This window comes from Nicotiana sylvestris, chromosome 11 (assembly GCF_000393655.2).
Source record: "Nicotiana sylvestris chromosome 11, ASM39365v2, whole genome shotgun sequence".
In the NCBI taxonomy this organism is placed as follows: domain Eukaryota; kingdom Viridiplantae; phylum Streptophyta; class Magnoliopsida; order Solanales; family Solanaceae; genus Nicotiana; species Nicotiana sylvestris.
The window spans coordinates 110860196-110882011 of record NC_091067.1 but is presented as its reverse complement, the minus strand read 5'-3'; the positions used below and the strand labels follow the sequence as shown (position 1 = coordinate 110882011).

Genomic DNA, 21816 nt, shown 5'->3' with positions numbered 1-21816 from the left:
TCCCTTCACAAAACCTGCCTGTTCCTGTGAGATTAAGTTTGGTAAAAATTCAACCAACCTTTCATGAATAACCCTCGAGAAAATCTTGTTAACAAAGTTGTTGAGACTGATTGGTCTCATGTCTGCAAAGGTCATAACTTCTTTTTTTTTTGGGTAATAAAACCAGGTTTGTGTGTGTCACACTCTTTGGCAATTGCTGACCTCAAAAGAAAGCCTTGACCATGCCTACTACATATTCTTCAATGATTTCCCAACATGTTTGGTAAAAGGCTCCACTGAAGCCATCCGATCCACCTGCTGAGTCCCCATTCAACCCCATAATTGCTATCTTCACTTCTTCATTGGAAGGAAAAGCCATCAATCTTTCATGTTGATCACTATCTACCATTGAAGGTACATGATTGAGAATATCAAAAGCATTAGGAACTTTACTCTCAGTAAATTGATCCTTGTAGAACTTTAGTGCTTCTTCTGCTATTAAGTGATCTTCTTCAATCTAGTTACCAAGCCTATTCTGGATCCTTGATAATTTCAGTTTCTTCCTTCTCCCATTAACTTGAGCATGGAAGAATTTAGTGTTTCTATCGCCATCTTTGAACCATAACATGCCAGTTTTTTTGTCTCCAGAATTCTTCTTCTAGTGCAAGATATTTAATTATTTCAGCTTGTACCTATTGTAATCTTTGTCTGTTCATCTGTTTAGTATTGACTTCAAATTGCCTTTCATGAACCAAGACCACCTCCTCCAGGCTTGCAATCTTCTGGAATATATCCCCATATGTAGCTCTGCTCCATGTAGATAGTGCTTTCTTAAGCTTCTTTAACTTGTAGTTAAAAATGCAGAAATGGTTAGCACTAAAATCAGCATTCCAATTCTCCTTTACTACATCTTTGAATGTTTCATGCTTAGTCCAGAAGTTAAGAAATCTGAATGACTTCTTAATTGGAGGAGTTTCTATATCACATTTCAGCATCATTGGGCTATGATCAGACCCAATTTTGGACAGGTAAGTTTCCTCCAATCCAGGAAAGGTCTGTTGCAATTCGTGATTGCCAAAACATCTGTCCAATCTTTTAAAAATATAGTCTTCCTCTGATCTTCCATTCCACCGTGTAAATATGCTTCCTTTAAATCCCAAATCTGTCAAGTTGCAGGTATTGATGCAGTGCCTAAAGTCATCTACCTCAATGAGAGAAACTGGTAAGCCTCCAAATTTCTCTTCCTCATCCCATATCACATTAAAGTCGCCTCCAACTAGCCATGGTACTATCATATCTGATGCCATTGAATACAAAGAATCCCATAGTTCAATTCTTTCAATGCGATCACATTTGGCATAAACTAGTGTAAGGATGAGCTCAACATGTGTTTCAGTGTGCGTTAATCTCAAAGTCAGCTGTTGAGTCATGTTATATAGAATAGTAACCTCAAATATTTCATCAATAAAAGCCCAAATCTTGTTTGATACATTCACCACAGCCTGTTCCAAACCAATTCTTGCTCTATACCTCTCCATTTTGTGAGACTGTTGCATAGGCTCAAGGATTCCTATGAACTCAAATTTCTGTGCATTGTAATCAGCCTTTCAAATGCTTGCATTGTATTTACTGACCTAACATTCCATATAATTGCATCCATTAAATGTTTTGGGGTTTGGATAGTGTTCTCCTTGTTTGTACTCCACTGGCTGGGACAGTAGAAGTTTGTTTTGACTATTTCTTTTTTCCTTTTGTTGCAGATTTTACTATATCAATAAGCCTTGGCGATAGATCACCCTGCTTGGCAACATTAAGGAAATTTTGTGTAGTGGATTCCTCATCCATGTCTCTACCTTTATGTTCTGCGTGGCCAACTTGGTCATGTGCTTCTATTGCTTCTTTTGATGTCACAACATCATATGCCTGATTGGTAAGTTCAGCATCTTTTTCTTGGTTGGTAAGTTCAGCAGCTTTTTCCTCATGTTCATTGGTCAAAAGCTGTGTATTGTTCGATGGAACAACACTTCCTGCTTCATCCTTCACTGTGCTCAATAGTACAACACTTCTTGCATAGACTTGCACTGTCTTCTCTTGGTTCTTGTCTGAATTTTTCTCTTGGTTCTTGTCTGAATTTTTCTCTTGGTTCTTGTCTGCATTTTCAGCTTCTTTCAAGACATTACTAACATCATTATGTAAAGTCCCTCCTGGATCTATAATATTGATGTTCCCCTCTTTTGTCTTTTCTGCTGCTGGATTTGTGCATTCACTTATGCTTTGAATATTGATTGCATTGGCATTACAGTTAACACTTTGATCTTCATCTTCCACTTCATTTCCTCCAATTTCTTCTTCACTATGCATTGTATCTGGAATCTGACCATCTGCTAAGACTTCCTCTATTTGGTTGATCCATAATCTCCCTCCTGCCCATTTATCTTTTTCATTGGTCCTGAATTTCTCAAAATCTATATCTTCAATTAATTCAATTTCTTTATTGTTTGCTAAATGTTGTTCAACTTTGGTGTCCTGTGAAGGAATGTCTTGACATGAAGTATTGACCTGAACTACATTATTTTTGAATGCTTCTTGAACCCATTGGGCAGTTGAGTAATTGTCAAAATGCTGCTCATTCCCCAAATGTTGTTGTACACAATCTGCTATTGATTCCCTATTTGCTGCATGATTTCTTATTGCTGTAGGATTGAAAGTAGGTGCTGCATGGTTCAGTTTCTTGGGTTGTGTCTTAGATGATTGTCTCCTAGAAGAGCTAGGAGAAGTTACCTTTTGTACCATTTGTCTAGTTGAAAAATCAAATTCCTGCTCCTCTAACTCATTTTCCACACCTGCTGTGCAATTATTTTGCTGAATATCATTGTTGCCTGTGGTTTTTTGAACAGGAGATTCCTCTACAACTGCCAGTTGGTTACCTTCATTAGTCTCACCATTTTCAATTTCTAAGACTGCAAATTGGTTGGTTGTTTGTATTTGTTTTGTCACCGGGGTATTGTTAACAGGAACCATTTCTTTACCTTCTTTATTAGAACCTTCAGTTTGTTTGCCTTTGTTTAGTCCCCTATTATCGCGAACTTCCTTCCATTGAGGGCCTACATTACCAACTACCTTACCACTAGTAAGGATCATCACATGCACATCATGTTTTGTAGGTTTCTTATTGCCTTGTTGCACAATTGCCACATTTTCCTGCTGTTGTACATTTTTGCTTTCCCTTAACTCAGGATTAATTCTCCAACATTCAATCCTATGATGTCCTTGTAACTTGCATTCTTTACAGTATTTTGGTAGGTAATCGTATCTAATCGTCACCCACTCAGTTCTCACTTCCCCAGTTGGCTCATTAACAATATCCATACGCACTTTTTTAGGGAGATCAGTTAATAATCAACTAATACCTTAACTCGTGCACAACTTGGCCTTGTCTTGTTAATAGTATCCAAATCAAGATGCATTGGCTTTCCCACAGCATAAGCCAATGAAAACAGACATTCTTTCACAAAATAAGTAGGCAACAAATTTGGAAACGAAATCCAAGCCATTACCTTAGGTGTTTCCTCATCGACTTTGAATTTTGCATCATATATCAACGTTCGCAATTGATATTCATTTTCAGCCTTGTCTTTTATATAATAAACACTCTTTGATGAGAATTCAACAAAATCTTGTCATAACGTCAGTCTTATCAACACATGCCTATCACGAAGGTGTCCAAAAGTACACTCGCCTTTGATTCCACATTGAATCGGGACAATTCGACGTAATTCATTAAGATCAGGCCAACCATACGAAAATTTGCATACTACAACATACTGCAAATTTTCAATCTTATTCATTCGATCTACCTCGGCTTCAGTGAAACGTATCATTGGTTGTCCTTGTAATAAAACTGGTCGACGCATTGGAATAGGCTCGACAGTACATTGTCCTTGAACTGGTGCATTGATCGTGGCTGGTTTCAGAAAATTTGAATAATCTAGAGGCTTGGGTATTGTTGTGGTATATTAGGGACGGATTGTGAGGGCTAACCAGCCATTGGAAGTAACTGGTCACCGGCCATAGAGGCCATGAAAGACCTCAATGCAGCTGCTCGATTATTTTTCACTTGAAACTGCCCAGATTTTAAGTTCACGTAAAAGAAACAAGCTGGCTGCTTCAACTCACATAACCCTTTATGGAGCAGAATAAAATAGTAGCGTTGTAGTGTCTGCTTGAGCACTAAAATAGTAACGGTCTTCTATACTCTAAACAAATCACATTACAGAAGTTAAAGCAGCAGAAAGTATGCAACAGTAATTTCTAAAATATTTTTAAAGAACTATTGATGAATTTGGCTTCAAACCAGTTTTGGTCTTTGTTGAACACCACAGTAATTTCAAATTGAACTTTACGAAAGTCCAATGAAAATTACAGTAGAAGATCAAAATTTTCCAGTTGATGAAACACTACAGTAAATCGCAATCTTAGAATTAAGATCTAGCCCAACTGGTTAAGGATTTGACTATTAAATCAGTTGTGGATTGTGCACAAAGAAAAGATGAGTCGTTTGGTACCAAGTTTGTGAAGTTCCACCACCGGATTTTGGAAAAAATGACGATGAATAGTGACTAAATCACTATTCACCCTTCTTCCTAGAGAGAAGGGATATTTATTATGATATATGTGCATAAAGTTTCAGGTATTTTCTGTTCGTTTGTGTTCATATTGCTAGGTTTCAAGTTTGAACTTTTATTTTTATTTTTTGTATTTGATTTATTTTTATTTTTGTTTTATTTGTTGATTTAAAAAAATATGGCATCTTGGAATTATGAGAGTTTTGATGTTGGTAATTCTACTTTTAATCTTCCTCATGCATATTGTGAAGGAAACCACCCATTGAAAAATTGTGAAAGTATTCCCAAGAGCGAGTTGTGTGCACCCCTCAATCTTATATGTGATGTATGTATGATATGTGTGGTGGTCAAGATGGTCACTTTCATAGTTGTGCTTATATTTCTTTTCTTCCCCCATCCCCATACTTTGATGGTTCTTCTTTTTCTTATGAAGTTAATAGGAACAAAGAACCCAGGGATGATGACTCGAAAGAGATCAAAGATATGTTAAAGTGTTGCATGGAACTATATGATAAGAAACCACTGCAGATACAAATGCAAGAGGCAACTATTCACAATTTGGAGGCTCAAGCGAATAAATTAATTGAACCTTGTAAAGCGCAACAAATTGACATTATGGATAGTAGCCAATATGAGCATGAATTGGCTGCAGAAATTGCTATTACTATTAAAGATTTAAAAAAATATGGGGAGGAGCTAGAGGAGAAGGCCAGAGAAAACACCAACAATCAATCGAACTAGATTTTCAGGATGCTGATGTCGTAGAAGAGATGCTAGAGTCAACCAAGGATATTGAGGATACATATTTAGTTGACTCTAGTATCATTAGTGTTCAGGATGATGACAATCCTAATATTTATGTAGCTGAGCGCATTGGTCCACACTCCAAGAATTTTTCCACATTGTGTTTGGATGATGATATGGAATAGAGTCGTCCAAGCCACTTGAGGAGTCAAGGAGTAAGGAACAAGATGCCTACATTCTTGAATTTTTCTTGCCAAAAAGTCGGGAATAACCATCTCATCCAAAGGCCAAGAAGTGCAGAATACTACATTGTTTTATTGAGCCAGTCAGATTCGTTCTACCTCCCCAAGAGCATGATCACAGAGCAGATTCAAAACTTGGGGTCCAATTCATAAATTCAAAGTGGAGGCAGAAAGTGATTCGTGTCACGCCGCAACGTTAAATCAAGCGCTTGTTGGGAGGCAACCTAGCTTACTGCTTTCTTTTATTTTTTTATTTTTTTTAATTGTATTATGTTTGTAGTGTCGATTTTTGATTTTTTAGGAGCATGGAAAGCAAATCTATTGGAAGGATGCAACAACAAACCAGATGGTTGGAACTAAGTGTGAGGTACACGCACGAAGGACCAGGCCTGGAAGAAGTCTGAGTACCCCATGAGCTGCTAGTTCTTCGGCCTTTGGCCTACCAGGGAGTTTCTTTTACCCTCTTATTAGTATGGTGTGCATTGGGGACAATGCACAATTTTAAGTGTATGGTGAGGAGATTTTTTGGGTGACTTTCTATGTTATTTTAGTTGTGTTAGTTTAATTGAATAATTTGTTTTTTGAAAAACGAAGAAAAAAAGATTGGACTTTTCCTGACGATGGATCTATTAGACAATTTTCTTGAGGGATTTAAGTCTAAAAAAAGAAGAACAAAAAGATTGTATTTGTAGGTAGTGTAGTAATTCCCCCTTGGTTTTTCTTTGTGCCGTGGTTCTTTTCTAAGGGTTTTGTTTGAACCGGGTGTAGTTAGTTTTTTTAGGAATAGGAGCCATTGTGCTGTGTGTTGAATTGAAGCAATATCTCTTGACTTTGTTATTCCTTGAGAATAGTGAGTACTTTGGTTGTGACGCTTAGGCTCAGTCTTTGACTCTTGCATAAGTACCTTAGCTGCTTTGATTAGAGTGTCTTGATGAACCAATCCTGAATGAGTTATGTGCCATGTGGGTATAAGGTTTTGTGTTATTCAATGCATTGCATTTGATGTCTAGAACTTGTCACGTATGTTTGCAAAGCGAAATAGTAGTCTTGTTTAGTTTGGGAAGTGATATAGGCATATCTTTGTTGAACCATATATACAATTTATCCACCTAATTGTTATGTATCATAGTTAACCCCATTGAGCCTATAATCCTGTTTCTTTAGCAACCACATTACAAGCCTTACCAATTTTTTTGAATTAACCATCTATTTGAACCTTCTAACCTCTCATGAGCACTTGAATTGTTTTGAACTTTGTAAAAGTTAAAGTGTGGGGTGGTTGATTTGGCTTTTGAGTGGAACTAATGAAATAAGGAGAAAGGTGCACTGTTTTGAAAAAGTAAGAGCCACTTGAATTGGAAAAAAAAAAGAAAAAAAAATATATAGTTGGATTGTTGTGAAAAATATTCCTTGATAAGTGATGGCTGTTGATGTAATTGTGCTTAAATAATTTAGGAGTTGATGTATATTGATGTGAAGGTGGAGTCATGGTTTGACATAAGTGTGGGGTTTTAAATGTTAAAATGTATGTATTAAAGTGCTTAGGGAGGTGTGGTCACTCTTATATCTAAATGTATCCTACCCGTCCCGCAGCCTACATTACAACCAAATAAAGTCCTACTTGATCCTAGACTGAATGAGCTCTACTAGTAGAGTAGTACACTCCGGGCAAGCCTATGGTGCGTCTTTTGTGGCATATGAATGTTATTTCTGAGAGTGAGTGAATTCTTTCTATCTTGAGTTCCTAATTGTTCTTAAATTTTATTTTGTGTGTGGAACTACTCTCTTTTGTATTGTGGGGGCACTTGATTCATGAAGAAAAGATAATGTCAGTGACCTCTATGTTAGAGTAAGTGTGTGAGTTTTGAATAATGCGTGGTACTTGTGAGTCAAATCTTGAGGTGAAGATGTTACGCTTTTGTGCTTAGTCCATTTTAAGTATTCTTGGTGTGACGAGTTAGGAGAATTGTCTAAAAAGGTCGTGCCTATATATAGTGTAGTTTAATTGATCGAGGACGAGAAATGGTTTATGTGTGGGGTGTTGATAATAGGCTCTAATTCCGTATTTTAGTTGCTTATTACACTCTGATTTACTGCACATTAATTGAGTTTGAGCTTTACTCGCTAGTATTTTGCACTAATTATGTGTTTTATGCCTTGTAGGAGTGATTTCGAGCTATATAGATGTTATGGAATGAATTCAAGTGATTTGGAGCTTTGAAGTCTGAGTAAAATCCCAAGGAATTAAGTCGGGATCATGCTCGGGGATCAACGGATGATAGTTAAGAACGAACGAAGAATCGAGTAGGCATATAAAATGCACATAATTTTTCGATCAAAACTCCATTTGGGCTCTACAATATATGGTTGGAAATATAATTCAAAGGGCTACAACTTTTATGTTTTACGTTTTTTCAAATTCCAAATAGTCTGTGGTCAGGTCCGCGGTCGAATCCGTGGCCACGAACTGAACACTATGCAAAATCCACGGTCAGATCCGCAGCCGCAGACGTCCTGACCTGGAAAATTGTCCTTTTTAGCGTAGGAGAAGGTTTAATTGTTTGGAACCGACCCTATTTGGTATATATACATGGAAAATGGTATTTTTAGAACCTTTGACATACCTTTGACATAATTTAGACCTAAGGAGGCTAAGGAGATCGAGGATTCGACTATGGAGGCAAGAACACACAAGGAACAAGGCGGAAAATTCTTCTATGAGTTTTTCACTTCCTTCTTCCTATTTCCATTATTGGTTATGAATTCTAGTATTTTAGTTTTGCATACTATTATGAATAACTAATTATCTAGGGTTTTGATGGAACCTATTGGAGAATGATTTTCCTGTTACGTTAATATACATTTGCTGTAGTATTTTCTCTATTTGTTCAACTACGTTATTATTGTGGTTAGTTGAAGAGCTCTCAATTGACTGTGCCTATTTAGTGTGTATTACTCGGGAGAGAGTGCATATTTAGGTAATTGTTGAACAACATCACTCCTAACATATATGAGGGATCAATACAGAGGGTTTAAATGTGGGATTAGGGATAACGAAACCTTGGGTGCGATCCGGGTGAGCCGTACTTAATGCCAGCTAGCGTAATTCGGGAGAATATGTCTAGTAAATTGTGGTAATTACTTGAGAGAGAGTTATGACAGTCAGAGTGATCATGATCAGTAGAGAATACTTAGGCGAATTTATAAAGAACGTAGCGGGAAGGATTCCGATAATAGGGGAAGTCAAAACTCTAGACCTCTTTAATCATGTCTCTAACCCTTAGTATCTTTAGTTGTCAATTTACTATTTTAATTTGTTGGTTAATTAGTTAAATACAAGAATATTAATATCTATAAGTTAGGAATTGTTCAAACTTGTCTTCTTAGTGATAGTGAACAACTATAGCTAAGCCTTAGTTCTCTGTAGGATTCGACTCCGGACTTGTAAATTGGATTATATTTGCAGCGACCGCTTAGTCCTTTTTATAAGGCATAGTTGGGCGTGATAATTATATAAGTAAAGCATGTTTAAGCAACAGGATTGCTAACAAAATTAAACATCAAGGATAGGCTAAAATGTGTTAGTAAGTTGCAATACTTAGGCTATATAAGCCTGAAAAAAGAATCTGATTAACTCAAATTAGGTTTAGGCATGTCTCAGATTACCAACATATTAAAGTTAAAGATTAGAGAGAGACCTAAAATTGAAGTAAAGCAATCAGAATTGCATACAAGAACATCCCAAAAAACACATTATACTACAATTTCTAGAAATGAAAACATATGCAAATGTCAGGAAAGTAGGAATGAAGTGACAAAAGTTCAGCAACTCACTAGTTAAGCGAAAAAACAAGAAAGAACAAAGTACACAATAGCAAGGACCCAGAGTTTCTGGTCTTGGCTTTCAGCCGGCCAAGAACCAGAATATAGAACAAGAGTATTAGAGAATAAAGAGTAGTAACTTAAGTTTTTTTTAGTAAATCTCTAAATGATTCCAGTCTGTCTAAAAGGGAATGGGGAAGGATTTATATAGTAGTAGAAATTAAACAAGTAAACAAGGAAATACTATAAAATCAAACGTAAATAAGGAAGAAATATCACGCAAAAATCAATAAAAATCGGATTTAAGAAAAAAATAGGTAAACCCTAGTTTTAGGGAAAACAAATATCGACAGAATATACATAAAAACAGTAGCATAGGATGAATATAGATACAAATAACACTAAAATCAGAGAATCAAACTTATTTTGGCTCGATTAAAAGAGATCTGGAAACCCTACTTTGGGGTAAGTAAGAATCAACAGAAGATATAGAAATATTCGTACTTACAATAGAGCACATGATGAATATAGACAGAATAATCAGAAAAGTCAAGGATCTGAACCAATTTTGGTTCAATTCTTATGAGATCTGCTTGCCATGTCTAGGCAAGCAATATAGAAAAGTACCCAGTACTAGGGAGAGGTCACATATGGCAAGAAACAGCCATGGAATCCCATGTTAGGTGAGATTAGGAGAGGGATTTGGGGGGAAGACGACTAGGGTTTAGGTTTGAGAGATAAGAGGATTCAAGGCGGCAGACGGTGAGAAATGATTTAGGGTTAGGGGTTTGGATATAATTAAAAGGGAGGGTGTAATGCGGGCCATTGATCTCAGAGATCAACGGCCACGATTTAAAAGGGGTTTGGTTCAGGTGGTTAAACGAGTCACGACCGGGTAATAGATAGGGTTGTTTGGTCTTGGGCCATGGGTAATTGGGCTAATTTGGGTCCGAATTTGCTTTTAAGAATGGACTATTATTTAAATACCCAAAATTCAACAAAAAATTATTTATAAAAATGCTTAATAAATAAATAAAATTGTTATTTATGCAAACATAATTATACGAAAAAAGTAAAATATTATGAAACATATGCGAGGATTAAAAATAGTAATTTGGATGATTAAGTCATCACAAAATAATTTAAAGGAATAATTAATAATTATTCAAGTAATTTAAAAGTAGAAAAATCAATTTAAAGCTCTAAAAATTATGGAAAATTATAGAAAATGCCTGTATAGGTTTCTAAACTAAATGATGATGCAAATATACTATTTTAAAAGTATATATATACAATTTAAAAATAAGAGGGAAAATTTGGTATCAACAGCTGCCGCTCTTTATCCGAGAATGATGAAAGAATTATCGGGTAAAGTAATGATGACCGATTTGGACTGAATGGGATGATTTTAAAAATATAGGCTGAACTAGCATTTATGAGTTGCCTACATAACCCTGATTTTATAGGAATTAGGTCATGTGTAGTTTTGGACCCAACGGTGAATGAAACCGATGGAATTGTTATAGGAATGATCGTGTGTTTCGGAAAAGGGTTCTTTTAGGAAGGATAGTATCAGATGCAGAGTTATGAATGTGAATCTGAAATGTAACAGATGTGTTATAGAGCAAGTATCTGAATAGCCATAGAGAAAAGTGAGTAATTGATGGGGGTCGATTACGTTTGAAATAATTGTAGGATGTGAACGTTATAGGGAGAAACTGGAGCGAAGATTTCTCCTGTTTGAAGAATGATTACTTCCTTAATTACCTGCAAAACTTAACATACGATGCATGCAAATATATATGGGTTATTGTGAGAATTTAAAAATGATGCAAATTCCCTTTGGACCATGTAGGTTGTCTTTGGATGGTGAGGATGATGTCCTGGGCCATGAATAGCATGATAAGAGATTCGCAGTCTATGAAATGATTTTCTCGGGCCATGGAAATGGTGCCTATGAACTATGACTCCTTTGAATAATGATATGCAATATTGAGAGATCCTTAGGCCATGGAATGATATCTTCCGGCTATGAGGATGATGCCTTTGGATAGAATGGCAGTATTACAGCCCATGAAATTCAAGAATATGATGCTTGGCCACATGCAAAATGAAACAACATAAGGCTTAGTCTTGTGTAAGATGAGGACAGTACTTAGCACCATGTGAATAGAGGATAGTGCTCATTTCTAGATAGCGTGGTGGAGATAGTATTTAATCTTGAGGGAAAGGCAGTGCTTAGCCTTACACAATTAAGGAGGCAATTCTTAGCCTCATGCAAGTAAGAGGATACAATGCTTAGTCTCGATGCAAGGAAAAGCAGTGCTTAGCCTTATGCAATTAGGGAGGCAATGCTTAGCCTCATGCAGGAAGAGGAGACAATGCTTAGTCTCGATGCAAGGAAAGGCAGTGCTTAGCCTTATGCAATTAAGGAGGCAATGCTTAGCCTCATGCAGGAAGAATAGACAATGCTTAGTATCGATGCAAAGAAAGGCAGTGCTTAGCCTTATGCAATTAGGGAGGTAATGCTTAGCCTCATGCAAAGAGGAGACAATGCTTAGTCTCGTTGCAAGGAAATGCAGTGCTTAGACTTATGCAGTTAGAGAGGCAATAGTTAGCCTCATGCAAGGAGGAGACAATGCTTACTCTCAATGCAAGGAAATGCAGTGCTTAACCTTATGCAATTAGGGAGGCAATGCTTAGCCTCATGCAAAAAACTCTTAATCCCATGCGGGAAATGCAGTACTTAGCCTTATGCAATTAGAGAGGCAATGCTTAGCCTCATGCAAAGATGATAAAATGCTTAGTCTCATGCAAGGAAAGGCAGTGCTTAGCCTTATGCAATTAGGGAGGCAATGTTTAGCCTCATGCAAAGAATATGAAGAAAAGTATTTCTTAGTTGAAGACGTTTGCGCTAGATAATTTGTTGTCTTGAAGGCGGTGTCTTGATGTATCTGCGAATATCATTGTATTATTATTCTTGCATACAAAGAAAAATTATGAGTTCTGTGGGGGAAGGTTGGTTCATGCAAAGAAAAATATGTATGCATTTGATAAATATAATTGTTTTAAAAATATAGTAGTGTGCGATATCAAGTTAGTTACATGAACCAATGACTATGACATATTTTAGAGACATCGCAACCTCCTTGCATTAGAATTTTGAGGGTCCTCCTTAAAATTCTGTCGTAGTTTGAACACGGTTCTTTGACTATTCTTTGCATGACAAAATTAGTTGGACTCGCCTCCTCAAAATTCTGCCCCAGTTTTTTACCATGGAAAAATGAAGATTTTATTAAGATGTGACCGAACCCACATGGCTGCCTATGTATCCCCTCTTAAACGGGAATCAGGTCAAGCGTAGTTTAGTTACATCAAATGAAGAAATGTAAACAATCTAAACAGAGTATCTCTTGAGTGCGTCTGAATTGATAGATTTTGGCCAAATTTCTCCGTCCATTTTTGCAAGTATGAGTGCTCCTCCTGTTAGTACTCTTTGAACCATGTAGGGTCCCTATCAATTAGGTGAAAACTTCCCTTTGGCTTCATCTTGATGCAGGAAGATTCGCTTCAGCACCAACTGCCCCGGTGTGATCTGTCTAAGTCTGACCCTTTTGTTGAAAGATCTGGACATTCTGTTTTGGTAAAGTTGACCATGGCATACCGCATTCATTCTTTTCCCGTCAATGAGAGCCAATTGTTCATAGCAACTACGTATCCATTCTGCATCATTGAGTTCAACTTCCTATATAATTCTTACAGAAGGAATTTCAACTTCGGCGGAATGACAGCTTCCGTGTCGTAGACCAGCAAGTAGGGGATTACCCCGGTTGATGTGCGAACTGTGGTACGATATCCTAATAAGGCAAATGGTAATTTCTCGTGCCATTGCTTGTGATTTTCTACCATCTTTATCAGTATTTTCTTGATGTTCTTGTTGGCGGCTTCCACAAATCCACTCATTTGAGGCATGTATGTTGTGGAATTCTTATGCTTGATCTGGAAGGTTTAACACATAGATTTCATTATGTCACTGTTGAGGTTGGCAGTGTTGTCAGTGATAATGGATTCTGGCACCCCAAATTGAAAAATAATACGATCTTTGACAAAATCTGCAATGACTTTCTTAGTTACAACTGTGTAAGATGCAGCTTCTTCCCATTTTGTGAAGTAATCTATGGCCACTAGAATTAACCTATGCCCATTCGAAGCGGCGGGTTCAATCAGACCGATGCCATCCATTCCCCAAGTGGAGAAAGGCCAATGTGCACTTGTTGCATTGAGTTCATTTGGTGGCACTCGTATCATGTCTGCATGTACTTGGAATTGATGACACTTTTGAACATACCTGATGCAGTCCGTTTCCATAGTCATCCAGAAATATCTCGCTCTTAATATCTTTTTGGCTAAAACAAAACCATTCATGTGTGGTCCGCAGGTTCTAGCATATATCTCTTCGAGCAGTTTAGATGCTTTCTTGGCGTCGACACACCATAATAATCCTAGATTTGGAGTCCTTATGTCTAGAATTCCTCCACTTTTGAAGAAATGGTTGGCCAATCTTCGGAGTGTGAGTTTCTGAGTATGACTTGCATGCTCCGGTTATTCTTATTTTGCCAAGTATTCTTTGATATCATGGAACCGCGAATTCCTATCCGTTTCTTCTTCAACATGAGCACAATAAGCCGGCTGACTTTGGATTCCTACCGGGATAGGGTCGATGAAATTATTGTTTGGGTGTTGTATCATGGAAGAAAAAGTAGCCAATGCATCGACGAACTCATTCTGAATCCTTGGAACATGTTTGAATTCTATCTTTGTGAATCTCTTCATCAATTCTTGTACATAGTGAGAACATATCAATATCTTGGTATTATTTGTATCCCATTATCCTAGAACTTGATGTACCAAAAGGTCTAAATCACCAATTACCAGTAGTTCCTGAACGTTTATATCAATGGCTAATCTGAGTCCTAAGATGCAGGCCTTGTATTCTTCCATGTTGTTGGTACACGAGAATCTGAGCTTTGCGGATACTGGATAGTTCTGACCTATTGTTGATACTAAGACAGCTCTAATACCCAATCCTTTGAAGTTTGCAGCTCCATCGAAAAACATTCTCCAACCATCATATGTTTCGGTGATATCTTCTCCTATGAGCGATACCTCTTCATCAGGAAAATAAGTTTTTAGTAGTTCGTATTCTCCACCTACAGGATTTTCTGCAAGATGATCCGCCAATGCTTGCCCTTTGATCGCCTTTTGAGTTACGTAGACGATGTCAAATTCACTCAACAGTATCTGCCATTTTGCCAACTTCCCCATAGGCACGGGTTTCTGGAAAATGTATTTTACAAGATCCATCCTTGATATGAGATATGTGGTGTAGGCACAAAAGTAATGCCTCAACTTTTGAGCTATCCATGTTAAAGTGCAGTAGGTGCATTCCAGCAAAGAATACCGTGGTTCATAGGGTGTGAACTTCTTACTAAGATAATATATGGCCTGCTCTTTTTTCCCGTCTCATCATGTTTTCCCAAGACACAACCTAAAACCCCATCTAGTACGGACAAATAGAGTAGCAAAGGTCTCCCAGGTTCCTGCGGGACCAAGACTAGTGGTGTGGACAAATATTCCTTGATTTTGTCAAAAGCTCTTTGACATTCTTCAGTCCAACTTGTTGCAGCATCATTCTTCAACATTTTGAAAATTGGTTCACAAATCACTGTTGATTGCGCTATGAGTGTAGTTGAGACGCCCTAAGAAACTCATCACATATTTCTTGCTCTTCGGAGGTCACAAGTCTTGGATAGCTTTGACCTTTGACAATTCCAATTCAATCCCTCGGTGACTGACGTTGAAACCTAGCAATTTTCCGGCAGGGACTCCGAAGGTGCACTTTGCAGGATTCAGTTTCAGATTGTACCTTCGAAGCCGATTAAAGAATTTCTTCAAGTCTGTTATATGATCTGTGCTTCTTCTGGATTTGATGATGATGTCATCCATGTACACCTCTATTTCATTGTGAATCATGTCATGGAAAATGGTTGTCATGGCTCTCATATAAGTGGCTCCAACATTCTTCAGGCCAAATGACATCATTTTATAATAATACATCCCCTACGAAGTGATAAAGGCTATTTTCTCGGCATCTTTTTCATCCATCCAGATCTGATGGTATCCCGCGAAGCAATCCACAAAGGATTGAAGTTCATGCTTGGCACAGTTGTCAATCAGTATGTGTATATTGGGTAACGGGAAATTATCTTTGGGACTTGCTTTGTTTAAATCCCGATAGTCGACACATACTCTAACTTTCCCATCCTTCTTCGGAACTAGCACGATGTTAGCCAACCAAGTAGGGTATTCAACCACTCTGAGAACCTTAGCTTTGATCTGCTTGGTGACTTCCTCTTTGATTTTCAGACTCATATCCGGCTTGAACTTTTTGAGTTTCTGCTTTACAAGCGAACACATCAAATTAGTAGGTAGTTTATGAGCCACTACGGACGTGCTCAAACCAGTCATATCATCATAAGAGAATGCAAAAATATCTTTATACTCCTTCAGGAAACGACTGTACTCTTCTTTCTCTGATGGTGACAGGTGAATGCTTGTGCGAGTTTCTTTGTCTGTTTTAGAATCTTCCAAATTGACTATCTCGGTTTCGTCCAAATTGGACTTAGGCTTGTTCTCAAAATTTTCCACTTCTCCGAAAATTTCCTCATGTATTATATCTTCTTCCTCTAAATCACTAACCATATGTTGCGTTGTCTCATTACAAGTCACAATCATCGGTTCATCAGGATAGGTACTAAGAATGCTGTGGAGAGCAAATGTAAAGGATAATAATAAATATTAAAATAACAATGCATTAGATAAATCTTGAAACATTAAAACAAGTACGACTCGATGACTTGAGCAATTATTTCAAAACAAAATATGTCTAAAACGAAATACTGAAAATGTCTTAAATGTTGAAAATTGTTTTTTTTAAAAATAAATCATGCTAATTGCCAGGCTACCCAGGAACTTGATGGGCCCGGGATGGTGCAACAGTCCAATTCTTGAGAACAACTCCCTTTCCCACGGTTTGAATTGTAAGGTGTTCCTCCTTCTCCTCCTCAACTATTGCATTGCAGTCCATGTATTCATCATCCAGAAATAGATTCCTTAGGCCAGCTAAAGCCTCATCTTCTTCAGATCCCCATATCACGTCAGTCTTTTGAACTGTCCGGTGCAGATGCGGTATTGACTGCTCAAGTGGGTAATAAGGACCACGCCATTGTGGCGACCAATTCTGATACTCGTGCAAGGTGTATTCATAACTTAGCCCAAAAGTTGTGCCATGGCGCTTTAGCTGTATTGTTTTGGTGATCCCTTGGAGATTCTTGCCAAGACCCTTGCCGGGTTCATACCCTATCTATGACAATATGCTTTCAATCTTATTACTCCACCACTTGTCTTTCTCAATTGCATTGATGCGCTCGATGTGATGGTACGTTTCTCCATCTAACTTCCTTCTATTCTTGACAATCGGAACAGTTTGATTGGTGTAAAGGGGGTTACTCCTATCCTCGTAGATGATTACTTCCTGATGATTCTATTCAAATTTTACAGCCTGGTGTAGAGTTGAGGCTATAGCCCCAGCAGTATGTATCCATGGTCGACCCAAAAACAGATTGCATGTGGCGGATATGTCCAATACTTGAAATTCAACATCAAACCAAGTCGGGTCCATCTGCAAATATAGGTTGATTTCCCCGATCGTAGCCCATTGGGACACATCGAATGCTTTCACGTTCACGGTTCCTGCTCGTATCTCATGCAGGCCTTTACCTAACCTCTTCAAAGTAGTCAACAAACAAATGTTGAGACTTGAACTGTCACGATCCTAGTTCGCCCTCCGTGAACTATCATGACGACACCTAGTCTCATGCGGAACATAAACGAAACTTGCGGAAGAAAAAATCAAAACCCAAAATAACTGAATGGAAACAATAGTTATAATGCCGCTCGGCATATACAACACAACATTCTCAAAACCAAGTACATTATCCCCAAAACCCGAAAACTCACGGAAACACAAGCCTTTGGAATATCTAACCGTCTAACTCCAGAATATCTAACAAGAAAGAAAATACAGAAGGGAATGCTTAATAGCTAGAATAGAAAGGGACTCCTCGGTCTGCGGACGCGGCAGATGTACCTCGAAGTCTCTAGAGCAGTCGCCTCCCTCAAGGATGGTAGACCTAAGTAGCGGTACCTGGATCTGCACATGAAAAACATGCATAGAAAGAGCATGGGTACATCACAACGGTACTCAGTAAGTGCCAAGCCTAATCTCGGTTGGGTAGTGACGAGGAAGGTCGGCCCTACTGAGGTTGAATAAATTATAAAGATAAATAGTATAGAATAAAATAGTATAAATAAGTGCAATAATAAAATAACACGGGATGTACAGGATAGCAACAACTATACAAAAACAAGGTAAACACGGAAAGGAAATACAGCTCAGCACCAATAATAACAATCGGGGATCTCCCAGGATACCGTCCTATAGTCCATCTCATAGTGCGCGGGGATCTACCAGAATCTCGTTCCATAGTCCCAAATGTAAATACCCAGTATTAGGGGAATCTACTGGGGTGCATTCCCACAGTTCCATATAACTGTGCAGAGGGATCTACCGGAATCTCACATCCGTAGTCCCAAGATAAGCAAACAAGGGGGAGCTACCGGAATCCCACATCAGTAGTCCCAAAAATAAATACACAGCAGCAACAGGAAAATATACATAAATGGCAAAACTTCATATTAAGGCAACAAGTGATTCTAGCCTAGCATGTTGCACATAATTCAGGTAAGGCAGGTTGAGAAAATAAAGCAATTAAGTCACTTAGACATGCTTTTCTAAGCTAACAACAGGCTTAATGGTGCAAGTAAAAGAAACAGGAAAGGAAACATACTAGTAATTACTTAAAGAAAACTGGATTCTAACAATCAGCACAAGTACGCACTCGTCACCTAACGTACAAGGCATTTCAATTACTAAATATACCAATCCTAAGGGAAAGGTCCCCCACACAAGGTTAGACAAGCCACTTACCTTGAACCGGCTCAAGAATCAATCTGAAACCACGCTCTTGCCACGAGTACTCGACTCCAAATGGCCCAAATCTATTCAATTCAATTTCATAATGTAAATAACACTTCAAGTAACTAATTCTACAATTAAATTCTAAGTTAATATGTGAAATTAGGTAAAATGACCAAAATGCCCCTCGGGCCCATGTCTCGTAATCAGGTAAAATTTATATTTTCAGAAACCTCACACTCTCACGAGTTCAGTCATATCAAAAGTACCAAAATCGGACCTCAATTTGTCTCTCAAATCATCACTCAATGGTCTCCAATTAGACAAGCCCTAACCCTCCCCCCCCAATTACCACTGATTTTTCTTAATTATTTATGCTTAAATTGATAAAAGTCATTCCAATAACGAGTTTAGGGACCAAAGACCTTACCCCAATGAACTCCTCTGAAAATCCCTCTTGAAAAGTGCTCCCCAAGCTTCTTCCCATTTTGAAAAAGATGAAAAATGGCTAAATTTTGCGAAGGCAAGAATTTATATGTTCTGCCTAGTGATTTCTGCATCTGCGGTTCCGCTTTTACGGAGCAAAGGTCGCACTTGTACTTTTCACTTAATGGCCAGGTTCTGCATCTACGACTTCCAATCCGCTTTTGCGGTTCCTGAAGAAATTCTAAAATTCCGCTTTTGCGGCCACTGAGCCGCTTTTGCGGCGCCGCACCTGTGGAACCCAAACTGCAGGTGCGGTTATGACAGAACCAGCAGCTGAAGCTGCAACTCTAACTACAAAAATCTTTCCGTCAACCATCCGAATTCATCCCGAGGCCCCCTGGATGTCAACCAAACATGCCAACAATCCTAAAACATCATTCGAACTTGTTCCAACTTTCGGAACACTCAAAACAACATCAAAACACCTATTCTTCATCGGATTCAAGCCTAAGAATTCCAAAAACTCTAAAAATATGCTTTTGATCAAAAAGTCTATCAAATCTCATCCGAATGACCTGAAATTTTGACACACGTCACATTCAACACTATGGAGCTACTCCAACTTCAGGATTTCGATTACGACCCTCAGATCAAAATTTCACTATCGAACCGAAAACTTCAAAATTCAACCTTTCAGCATTTCAAGCCTAAATTAGCTATGGACCTCCAAAACACAATACGAACATGCCCCTAAGCCCAAAATCACCTAACAGAGCTAACAGAACAATCGGATTTCCATTCTGAGGCCGTCGCCACACTGTTCCGACTACGATCAACTTTCCAACACTTAAGCGCTCATTTAGGGACTAAGTGTCCCAAAACTCCCCAAAAATAAAAACTGAACGTCTCGGCAAATCAAAATAGCAAAAATAAACTCGAGGAAAGTAGTTTATAGGGGATCAGGGCGTTAATTCTTAAGACGACTGGCCGGGTCGTCACATGAACCCCCATCTATTAGGACTTTGGCAATAAATTTATCCTCAAATTGCACTGTGATATGCAGTTCCCTATTGTGACTCTGTCCTTCTGGTGACTCTTTGTGAAAAGTGATCTTGTGGCTTTCCAACACGTGTACCACCATATTAGCCATTTCTACACTAGTGATATTATTGGGCACGTGGGCTTGGTTCAACACTTTCATCAATGCATTCCTATGCGTGTTAGAATTCTGTAGCAACGATATAATGGATATCTGAGCAAGGGTTTTGTTCAGATAATCAACCACAAAATACTCTCTTGCTTGCACCTTTCTCCAAAGATCAACTGGGTTAGTTTCAATGATAGGTTTCTTGGGAGCAAATTCTTTACTTGTTCCTCCCAAATGCTCAGGCGTGTAAGCCCTACCGGTCCTGGTCATGCCTTGTGCGACACCTGTTTCTTCTATTTTCCTTTTTCCTTTCCTTCTCGCCTCTGCAACATAGTCCCATGGTATAGCATTGGAATTAAAGGACGATGTATGTACTACCATCACGGTGAAGGGTGTGGTTACTTCCACCTCAAACGGAGTTGGTGTGGATGAGGGCGTTGTTACTTCAACCTCAAATGGGGTTGGTGCAGCTACTTCAACCTCAATTGGTAATTGAATCTGCACCATTATAGGTGTGAGAATGACTGGAGATATTTTAGGTTCATCCCCTTCACGAATGAGCCCGATTGATCCTTCCGGATCCCATTCTTCATCAGTTTCTATCACATTTACCCCTTTGCCTCTGTGATCCGGGAGGGGGTTGTTGCAGACATTTGGTGCAGACTCTTTTTCTTGTATAACCTTGGTGTCAATCAATGTCTAGATCTTATCCTTCAAAGTGCGACGTTCATCAAGAGTATGACCCTTCATGCCCGAGTGATAGGCACATGTCTTTTTCTGATTAACCCACTGGGAAGAGTTTTCCATAGCAACAACGGCAATAGGGGTGACATAACCGGAAACCTTCAGTCTCTCATACAACTGATCGATGGGTTTAGCAATAGGAGTGTATTGTTTGGGCGGTCTACGGTTGAAATTTGGTTTGGGTTTTTAGTAGTTTTTGGTGGGCTGGTGGTGGTGAGTGGTAATATGCAGGTTGGGTGTTATAGGTATGGTAAGTGGCGGTGGGTTGTTGGTATCTAGGAGGTGAAAGCCGATATGTTGGTGGTGGTGTTTGGTATGTGAGGGGAGACTTCGGACCTTAGGCTACCATTACTATACCAACTTCTTTTTTCTTAGAGATATCTCCCGACTGTAAGGCTTTGTTTGTAGCATAGAGTGCCTCAAAGTCTGTCACCATTCCACTTTTAATTCCTTCTTCTATTCTTTCTCCCAGTTTGATGATATCAGAGAACTTATGATTTTTAATAACTATCAACCTCTCATAATATTGCGGATCCTGAGCTCAAACGAAGAACTTGTTCATCTATTCTTCTTCCAGTGCTGGCCTTACCTTTGCAGCTTCCGACCTCCATCGAGTAGCATACTCACGGAAAGTTTCTGTTGGCTTCTTCTTAAGATTCTGAATGTAGAAGACGTCTGGCGCATTTTTTGTATTAAACCTAAACTGATCCATAAAATCTGACGCCATGCTTACCCAGTTAACCCATTTACCAACCCCTACAAGCTTGTCATAATATTTTCTCAAATGTACCTTCGGATCACCTATTCCGTCGAACATTTCGAAAGGAGGTTTGTAACCCGTCTGGTAGTTCTACGTTCGGCTGAATACACAAATCTTCATAATTCAAACCTTTGATTCCTTTACCACCTCCAAAACCTTGGACTCGGCTAGTAAGTTTCTTGAGTTCTTCCGCCATTTTCTTGATGAGAAGGTCCTTCTCGGCGGATTTG

General features: G+C 38.5%; 5 protein-coding genes across 5 annotated transcripts; all 5 read right to left on the bottom strand.

The window, feature by feature from the left end:
* Nucleotides 1–202: 202 nt before the first annotated feature.
* Nucleotides 203–1517, bottom strand: LOC138881488 (uncharacterized). The gene is made up of 2 exons (XM_070161719.1): nucleotides 732–1517; nucleotides 203–496 (listed from the first exon to the last, which is right to left on the bottom strand). Exons 1-2 carry the CDS (start codon nucleotides 1515–1517, stop codon nucleotides 203–205), a joined length of 1080 nt encoding a protein of 359 aa, XP_070017820.1.
* Nucleotides 1518–1713: 196 nt separating this feature from the next.
* On the bottom strand, nucleotides 1714–3348 carry LOC138881487 (uncharacterized). Its single transcript, XM_070161717.1, has one exon. The coding sequence runs from the start codon at nucleotides 3346–3348 to the stop codon at nucleotides 1714–1716; it is 1635 nt and encodes a 544-aa protein (XP_070017818.1).
* A 9581-nt stretch (nucleotides 3349–12929) lies between these two features.
* Nucleotides 12930–13720, bottom strand: LOC138881486 (uncharacterized). Its single transcript, XM_070161716.1, has 2 exons — nucleotides 13510–13720; nucleotides 12930–13135 (listed from the first exon to the last, which is right to left on the bottom strand). The coding sequence occupies exons 1-2, from the start codon at nucleotides 13718–13720 to the stop codon at nucleotides 12930–12932; spliced, it is 417 nt and encodes a 138-aa protein (XP_070017817.1).
* A 579-nt stretch (nucleotides 13721–14299) lies between these two features.
* Nucleotides 14300–14776, bottom strand: LOC138881485 (uncharacterized). The gene has a single exon (XM_070161715.1). The coding sequence runs from the start codon at nucleotides 14774–14776 to the stop codon at nucleotides 14300–14302; it is 477 nt and encodes a 158-aa protein (XP_070017816.1).
* A 432-nt stretch (nucleotides 14777–15208) lies between these two features.
* LOC138881484 (uncharacterized) lies at nucleotides 15209–21553 on the bottom strand. The gene is made up of 8 exons (XM_070161714.1): nucleotides 21416–21553; nucleotides 19941–20763; nucleotides 17875–17887; nucleotides 17622–17684; nucleotides 17492–17537; nucleotides 16438–16835; nucleotides 15722–16235; nucleotides 15209–15493 (listed from the first exon to the last, which is right to left on the bottom strand). The coding sequence occupies exons 1-8, from the start codon at nucleotides 21551–21553 to the stop codon at nucleotides 15209–15211; spliced, it is 2280 nt and encodes a 759-aa protein (XP_070017815.1).
* Between the last annotated feature and the right edge of the window lie 263 nt (nucleotides 21554–21816).

Coding starts and splice junctions, on each gene's coding strand:
- LOC138881487 (XM_070161717.1), bottom strand. CDS start 3,348: ATGGATATTGTTAATGAGCCAACTGGGGAAGTGAGAACTGAGTGGGTG.
- LOC138881486 (XM_070161716.1), bottom strand. CDS start 13,720: ATGATACGAGTGCCACCAAATGAACTCAATGCAACAAGTGCACATTGG. Junction 13,136..13,509: donor TGCAGATTTTGTCAAAGATC/GTATTATTTTTC, acceptor TCAATGATGCAG/AATGGATACGTAGTTGCTAT.
- LOC138881488 (XM_070161719.1), bottom strand. CDS start 1,517: ATGGAGAGGTATAGAGCAAGAATTGGTTTGGAACAGGCTGTGGTGAAT. Junction 497..731: donor GCCTGGAGGAGGTGGTCTTG/GTTCATGAAAGG, acceptor CTTGGTAACTAG/ATTGAAGAAGATCACTTAAT.
- LOC138881485 (XM_070161715.1), bottom strand. CDS start 14,776: ATGGATCTTGTAAAATACATTTTCCAGAAACCCGTGCCTATGGGGAAG.
- LOC138881484 (XM_070161714.1), bottom strand. CDS start 21,553: ATGGCGTCAGATTTTATGGATCAGTTTAGGTTTAATACAAAAAATGCG. Junction 16,836..17,491: donor TTCCAAAGGCTTGTGTTTCC/GTGAGTTTTCGG, acceptor ATATTGTCATAG/ATAGGGTATGAACCCGGCAA. Junction 15,494..15,721: donor AGAAGGATGGGAAAGTTAGA/GTATGTGTCGAC, acceptor TTTGGCCTGAAG/AATGTTGGAGCCACTTATAT.